Source organism: Pipistrellus kuhlii, unplaced genomic scaffold (assembly GCF_014108245.1).
Source record: "Pipistrellus kuhlii isolate mPipKuh1 unplaced genomic scaffold, mPipKuh1.p scaffold_m20_p_2, whole genome shotgun sequence".
NCBI lineage: Eukaryota > Metazoa > Chordata > Mammalia > Chiroptera > Vespertilionidae > Pipistrellus > Pipistrellus kuhlii.
The window spans coordinates 86,741,418-86,750,021 of NW_023425515.1; the positions used below are offsets into that span (position 1 = coordinate 86,741,418).

Genomic DNA, 8,604 nt, shown 5'->3' on the forward strand with positions numbered 1-8,604 from the left:
ACATTTACTCAATTGGTTCAATTTATTTTACCTATATCAAACATCAATTGTGTTATTAAACATCATACTAGTCTTAAAATTTATATATAAGCATGAACCTTGACCTCAAGGATCTTAATATCAGAGAAGGAGAAAGGTAATCTATAGATTCACAGATGTATTCATAATTGGTATAATGTTGATGTTGCCATGATACTTGATAGTCCAGAGAGGGGACAATTATCCCAATCTTTTGGAAAATGTAAAGAAAAACTTCTTTCCTGGTAGAAATAACACATAAGCTGAGTGTTCAGGATGGGTGGAATTTAGCTTGCATAAGAAGAGTGGATAGAGTGGTCAGGCAGATGAAGTCAGCATGAATATCTTTAAAGGTACAACTCTGGCCAGTGGCTCAATTGGTTTGAGCATCATCCTGTATGCCAGAAGGTTGCAGATTCAGTTCCCTGGCAGGGATCATACCTAGGTTGTGGGTTCAATCCCAGGTCAGGACAACCAATCAATGTGCCTCTCTCACATCTCTCTCTCTCTCTCTCCCTTCCCACCCCTTCTCTAAAATCAGTAAAAACACATCCTTGGGCAAAAGAAAATACAAAAAGAGAGAGAGAGAAAAAACTTTGAGGTACATTGAGGCGACTATAAGAAATTCAGTACCACTAGATAGTTAAGATGAAGCTCTTGATATAAATGTAAGCTTAAGTAATAGAGATCCTATAGTTCTTTTAAGAAAATGGTGGCTTAATGAAGATGGTGTAGAGCAGTGGTTCTCAATCTTTCTAATGCAGGGACCCTTTAATACAGTTCCTCATGTTGTGGTGACCCCCAACCAATTTGTTGCTACTTCATAACTGTAATTTTGCTACTGTTATGAATCGTAATGTAAATATCTGTGTGACCCTGCTAGCAGTTCTCAACGTGTGGATCATGACTCACAGGTTGAGAACTACTGCTGTAGAGCCTAAGACCATCAGAAAACACAGAGCCTAAGACTCATTTTAGAAGTACTAACACAGATATTTACATTACCATTCATAACAGTAGCAAAATTACAGTTATGAAATAGCAACAAAAATAATTTTATGGTTGGGGGTCACATCAACATGAGGAACTGTATTAAAGGGTTGCGGCATTAGAAAGGTTGAGAACCACAGGTTTAGAGGGAAATAACTCAAAAGGCAGAGACTTGTAAGAGATATTTACAATTTCTGGACATGAGATGTAGAGAATTTAAACCAGGCTATAAGAACAGGGATCACTGAGAGAGAAAATTCAAAACACTTTTTAGAGTTGAAAATCAGCCTCACCTGTTATATGCTGGAATGTGTGGAATTTGTGCATTTAAGATTATTGGAAGGAAGAGAAAAACTCTAAAATAATTCCCTTTTTATTCTTAGTTTTGGATGTCTTAATGATTAGTAATATCATTAGCTAATCTTGGAAATACAGAGGAAGAAGAAATCTCAGGGGAGTGAGCATAATGAAATTAATGTTGGATGTGTTGAGTCTGAGATACACTCAAGAGGAAATGTTCAATTGACCTGGCTGTAGGAACCTAAAATTCAGAGCATAGTTCACAGGTTGGAAATAGGAATGAATAATTCACCATGGTAAATAGCAGTTAAAGCCACTCACCTGTACACTCAAAACTATTGTACTTATTGGTGACCTGTTATATGTCATGCTGGTAGTATATCAGTACAAAATCAGATAAAAATACCCACTCTCATGACAGTTATATTCCAGAAGAGGTTATAGTCTGTGAGAACGGATGAAATCATCCAGAGTGGGAATATGTATATAAACAAATACTGGGCTAAAATAGAAACCTGCAGGACATCAATATGTTAGAGGCACTGCATAAGAAGAATCCACAGAAGTCTGGCCAAAAAGGAAGGAAGACCATAAGCTAAGAGAGTAGTAATGTTTAAATTGATAGTGACTTCCAGATTAAGGCCAGAAAAGAATAGAGAGAGAACTGAAGCATGGTTAGCATTATCAAAATCAACAGTGAATTTTCTGTTTCATTGTGGTAATGTGGGCATGAGTAGATTTTCCTGAATACAGAGTGAATGGGAGTTGCATCTACCAATAGGGTTCAAGTTACTTTTCAAGAAGCTTTCTGAGCAGTGAGGAAAAGGTATAAATTAACGTAGCGCACAAGCTTAAGGGGAAAGTTTTTAGCAAGAGAAGGATTTTATCATATTGTAGTTTGTCAAAAATTAAAGTCAATAAAGATTAAAAGGTTGCTAAATAGGGGACAAAAGCTGAAGGTTATAGGAGACCAAGTGCTAAGAAGTTAAGTTGCAGAAGAAGTGGTCTTTGTGGACTGTGAAACCTCCGTGAGTCAGAAGTCTGTTTCGGGAGTGAATGTTGTGATGAACAGAATGGAAGGGAAAAGGTGGCATTAAGGAGCAAAAAAAACAGGCCCCATAACTACGTGGTTTGGCTTTCAACAGAAGAGAATATTTTTACACAGTGATTTAGTGTTAGTGTTAGACAAGCCATCCTCCTTTCTGTGGAGAGAACTTTGGTGGAAACCATATTTCACTCATACAATCAGACAACTGAGGAAGTACTTGGGGAAGGAAAACAAAACTACATGTAGAGGAGTTGTTTTTTATGTGTTTGGTGTCCAAAGGGTAGAGTGGATAGTCTTTGGAGCGAAGTGAGCATTTGGAGGATTGAATCAACAGAACTAGAAACAGATTTAAGGATTATGGAAATGGACATTCAGGAGATGCCAGTTCACTGGAGTAGCCACAATGGGAGGCTTCTGAGATCAGGATCCCACCATGTAAATGTGATGTTGAAATGGAGCTTGATATCATGGTGTCTGGGAAGTGAACCTGAGTGTGGCTCTGTTTTGGTAGTTAGAGGAGACTGGGCTTCATTTCTGTTACGTGCCCTAGAATAATTCTTCAGAGTTTACATAGGGATTTTATCATCTCTTCTGTTTTCACATGAATACTAAAAGCTCCATGGGTTATTTTTAGAAAAATGAAAACTAAAGCCTGAAATAACTCGAGATCACATAGTGAAGGATAGAACTGGAAACTAAATTTGACTCCAGGTTTGGTTTACTTCTTTAAAGATGTTCTCAAGTGATTTTGAGGCAGATAAAAGCTTTTGAATGGAATCCAACCCTTGCTAAGAAAACAGCAAGATTTTGTTATTTTTATTTACAAAATCCAGAGCTGACTTATTCATTATCTTACCTAAAAATAGAGAAACATGTAAATTGACCATGTACTTCCACTACACCCACAGCCATTCAGAGTGAATATGCGAATTAACCTAACAAATAAAGTGGTTAATTTGCATATATACCTGGGAACCTCCTCAGTACCCTGGTAACTCCCATCAGGCCATCAGGCAGAGGCTTTAGGCTTGGCAAGGGGCCGAGCTTGCAATCCGAGGGGCGGGGGAGAGGGAACCCCTTCCCAAGCCTAAAGCCTAGAGCAAAGGCTTTAGGCTTGGGAAGGGGCCAAGCCTATAATCAGTGGTGCCAGAGCGGGTGGAGGGACCCCTTCCCAAGCCTAAAGCCTGGAGTGGAGGCTTTAGGCTTCAGCAGGGGCCAAGACTGGAATTGGAGGGAAGGGGAAAATATCAATGGAAACATATCCTCAGGTGAGGATAAAAAGAAAAATAAAGAAAGAAATGTCATATCCTATGAAAGATACATCTTGAAAATGCTTAAAGAAAGTTGTCATTTTTCATGGTGAAGGGACTGGAGTCCATGTTGATGAAAATACCTTCACGGCTGCGGTGACTGGCAGTGGCTGAAGCAGTGGGGTGGAGGGGCTGACACCTTCCCTGATCAGCCTGGTCGCCTCCCACAAAGGAGGGTGGGCCTGAGCCAATGGGGAGTGGGCCTAAGCCATCAGTAGGACATTCCCTGAGGGCTCCCAATGAGAGCAGGCAGGCTGGGCTGAGGGACTCCTCCCCATTGCATGAATTTCATACACTGGGCCTCTAGTTGTTATAAAATGTTTTTAGTTATTCCTCAAAAACATTGATGCTTCCCCATTCAGAATTATAGACATGAGTGAAACATTATGGAATGAAAATGTGCAATGGTATTAATATGCACTTGTTAAATTTCATTACACAGAGGATATTCTACCTTACTGTAGACCTACTTTTCCGACATCCAATAATCCCAGAGATCCTAGTTCTTCAAGTTCAATGTCATCAAGGGGATCAGGAAGCAGACAAAGAGAACAAGCAAATGTAGGTCGAAGAAATATTGCAGAAATGCAAATTCTTGGAGGATATGAAAGAGGAGAAGATAATAATGAAGAATTAGAGGTATCTATAATTTTTTTTTTCATTTCTCAACATTAAACTAGTTATTATATCAGCCTTAAAGTCAGGAGCATTTATCAGTCTATAAAAATGTTATTTTTTATCACAAACCCTAATATTAGTGCTGCTAGAAACTATAATTCTGAAAAAATTATTTCCTTAAATGTTTTCCAAAGTTTTAAATGGTAATAATAGTTTCCTTTTAGATCTAACATTAACTTTCATACAGGTATTCAGATAAGAAATTTTCATGGCTAGCATGTTTTTAGGAAATAAGAACTATTGATCTAAAAATAATTATAATTTATAGTATTATAGTAAGTTATAAAAACCTAGTAAGGCCGAAACCGGTTTGGCTCAGTGAATAGAGCGTCGGCCTGCGGACTGAAAGGCCCCGGGTTCAATTCTGGTCAAGGGCATGTACCTTGGTTGCGGGCATATCCCCAGAAGGGGGTGTGCAAAAGGCAGCTGATCAATGATTCTCTCTCATCGATGTTTCTAACTCTCTATCCCTCTCTCTTCCTCTCTGTAAAAAATCAATAAAATATATTATAAAAAAAAAATAATAAGGTGACAGTTACATGATGTGAGTGAGGGTATTCTGCCTGTGTTAGCTACCACCCTGGTGATACTGGGCTCAATCCAGCTGATTTGGTCCATTATCTTTCACCTTCAGTCCTGACACTGACTTTTCCAAATGGAAGAGAACATTTCTTGAGTCAAAGATAAACTTCTTTGTTGAAATCTATAAACAGACATCAGACAGAGAGTTGGCAATAAATCTTATAATATTTAAAATCACCTCCCATTTTAAGATTGTGTTTTCTCCATTTCATAAGAAAGCAAGTTGAGGAAAAATTTATTTTTTTGGAGCTATAGTTGACCCTATATCTGCCCAGACAACAGGGCAGTTAGGGACTTCGAATCCTTCTGCCCATGCAGTCAAAAAAATGCATGTATAACTTTTGATTCCCTCAAAACTTAGCTACTAATAGCCTTTTGTTGACTGGAAGCCTTATCCACCGGCTTGGCTCAGGGGATAGACTGCACATGTGTCAAACACAAGGCCCTCGGGCCAAATCCGTCCCGCCAGGCCTTGCAATGTGGCCCGCACCACGCTGTCATCACTGCACTCCGCGGCGTTTCCATCACAATAACAGTTTATGACTGTTCAGTAAACCATTCGGCCCGCGATTTAGGCTGGATTTTAGATTTTGGCCCCTTCTCTGATTGAGTTCGACACCCCTAGGATAGAGCATCAGCCTGCCAACTGAAGGGTCCCAGGTTAAATTCTAGCCAAGGGCACATGCCTGAGTTGCAGACTTGACACCCAGTAGGGGGTATGCTGGAAGCACCGACCAGTGATTCTCTCTCAACCTGCTATTTCTCTCTCTCTCTCTCCTTCTCCCTTCCTCTCTGAAATCAATAAAGAAATATTTTTATAAAATAGCATGGATGGTTAATTCATATTTTGTATGCCATATATATTATAAATTAGACTTTTAGAATAAATTAAGCTGTAGAAAACAAAATGTTATTGAGAAAATCATAAAGAAGAGAAAATACATATATAGACCCACACAGTTCATACCTGTGTTGTTCAAGGATCAACTGTATATTTAATCACAAGGATATTGTTAAAGGAGTGTTAAACTGTAACTTCTAATAATACAGAATTAAAAATTGTAAGTAATTATACCTGATTAAATTTCTCATCATGCTCAATGTAGTTGGATTTTGAGATTTAGAGTAAGAATACTTTCCTCCTGCAAATACTGTTATAGAAGTTGCTATTCAACTGTGTTGTTGTTTTGTTTTTAAAGAAAAGACCTTTTGTGGGATGAATAGAGATAAGTATATAAATGACTCCAATGTTTAAAACCAGTAAAAGCTGAGCTATGATGCTGAATTGGGAGAGGAGGAGTGGAGAACTCAACCTACTGCTGCTCCTCTCTCCCCAGCACCACACCCGCAACACAGACACACTGTGTGGAACGCACTTGGCACTTGTTACAGAACTATTGCATTTGCTTTCAAAACCAATTAAAGTTGACAAATGAATCTGCTGCCGTGAGCTCTTTCCAGTGTGTGCTAGTGAAAGAATTAAAAACCATATGAATGAAAACATGTAAATATAACGTAATACTCTTAAGATTTATTTTCAAACTTAAAAAGAACTTATCTCTTACAGGAAACTGAAAGCTGAAGACAACCAGAGAGGCTTGTGAGATCTAATGTGAAAATTGTCACTCAAGATGCCTCATGTCTGATGACACATGACGCCAGATAAAATGTTCAGTGCAATCCGAGTGTACAAATTGTTGTTTTTATTCCTCTTACTGGAATACCATTTTTTAAAATTTTACTGGGGTTTTATTGTTGTTGTTTGATCCCTATCCCTATGAGGAACCACCCTATTCCTCTCACTGTTGGAACAAACCATTACACTTACTTCCAGCAAGGGAAGTGTTTGAACTCTTGCTTTGGTCATCAGCCAGCAAAAAGGAACAGAACAGTTCTTTTGCATTTTGCCCCTGAGATATGGCATTGCACTGCTTATATACCAAGCCAATTTATAGCAAAATATTGATCAAAGATACAAAATTGATTAATCAACCTCATGCCAAGGGCTTTGAAGATATAGTCTTTCTATAACCAACTGCTAATGCAAATTAAAATCATTGTAACATGATTGTAAAGTCAGTCTTTCATACCACCCTTTCCTGGGGAAAATAAAAATATAGCAAATGCAGGACAACCACAATTAATTTGAATGGGATAGAAACATTGTAAATATATACTCTTTGCAACCCCTGGTGATACTTTTTTTTTCCACTTCATTTCAATCATTGAAGTATATTCTTATTGGAAATGTTCGTCTTTTCGATAAGTAGGGGGAAGCCAGTTGGATCTCTGGTTGTCTAGTCATTGTCATAAGTAAGCCTAGCAAAAACCTTACTCTATTTTTCAATCAAAAACTGATTTAAAATGCATATTACATACAAACAACTGAATGTTTTTAATGACCAATTGAGAAAGAACATCCCTATCTTAACTGGCCTAAATTTCTTCTGGTAGTGTCAGTTCAACTTTCAGAAGTGCCACTTAAGGAAGTCTGATTTTTGTTTTTGTAATGCACTGTTTTTTAAACTTTTTTTTTTTTTTTTTGGTTTTAAAAGCACAATCACTAAACTTTATTTGTAAACCATTGTAACTATTAACCTTTTTTGTCTTATTGAAAAAAATGTTGAGAAACGTTTTTAACCTGTTTTGTTAATGCTCTGTGTTTGTGTTTGGAATATTTGAATGATGACAGATGGTGAAGTAATGTGTGTACTTTATTGTGGGCCATAAACCCAGTGGTTCTTACTTTTCCTGGACTTAAGGAAACAGAGATTTAAGTTTGTTGTGGCCAATGTTGAAACTCATAAGATTTCCTCAAATAGAGGCATTATGTGCTTTGATTTGCCAAATAATGCCCTCCAACTGTAGATTTTTATGATCCTTTCTTGTCATTATGTAAATTTTATTGACTTTATAATTGGTGCTATTTGAAGAAAAAAATGTACACTTATTCCTACACAGGTATCAGGCCTGACCCACTGGAAAACAAAGCCAAACAAAATGGAACCACAAAAAAAAAAAAAAAAAGCTGGTATTCACCAAAAACTAAATGTGTTCACTTAGATAATTGAAAAGTTACATAGAAAGGGTGTGCAGTACTAAGGGAACAATCCATGTGATTAATGTTTTCATTATGTTCATGTAAGAAGCCTCTTATTTTTAGCCATAATTTTGCATACTGAAAATCCAGTAATCAAAAAAGTAATTTTGTCACATTATTTATTAAAAATGTTCTCAAATACATCATTCTTTCTTGTGTTGATTTCTTTTTTTTTTCATTGTGTGATCAAATTATTCCATTTAATCACAAGGTGTGCTGTCTTAACATTTCACTACTATATTATCAGACCGTTAAACATTCTGTTTTATGAACAACCAGGTTGTTGTTTTTTTATGGTAAAGAAAAATGCTCCTTTTTTCCACTGAAATTAAAGATGTAAGATGAATGAAAACCTAAAAGTCATTTGATTAGAGAGGAAGGTTTTAATATTAATGTTGTACTGAAGTACTTTTGTATGTGTATCTGAATATCAGTTAACCTATTTCTAAAATAGGATATGACTGCGATAACTCAGATTTGTGAAGTTTGGGCCATTTTTCTTCTGTAAACAAGTAAATTATGTAACTACAAAATATCAGTAACTATCTGCTTTCTTGTTACAAATTCATGTGACATTT

General features: G+C 37.0%; 1 protein-coding gene across 8 annotated transcripts in view; it reads left to right on the forward strand.

Annotated features, from left to right (window-relative positions):
- The window catches only part of ROBO1 (roundabout guidance receptor 1), a 997,335-nt gene extending 989,166 nt beyond the window's left edge, over positions 1-8,169 (forward strand). For all 8 annotated transcript variants that reach the window (XM_036444218.2, XM_045584064.1, XM_045584063.1 and 5 more), the window contains 2 exons: positions 4,109-4,305; positions 6,494-8,169. In XM_036444218.2, coding sequence (XP_036300111.1) covers positions 4,109-4,305; positions 6,494-6,508 — 212 coding nt within the window. In that variant the 3' untranslated portion in view covers positions 6,509-8,169. The remainder of the gene's footprint in view (positions 1-4,108; positions 4,306-6,493) is intronic.
- Positions 8,170-8,604: the final 435 nt, after the last annotated feature.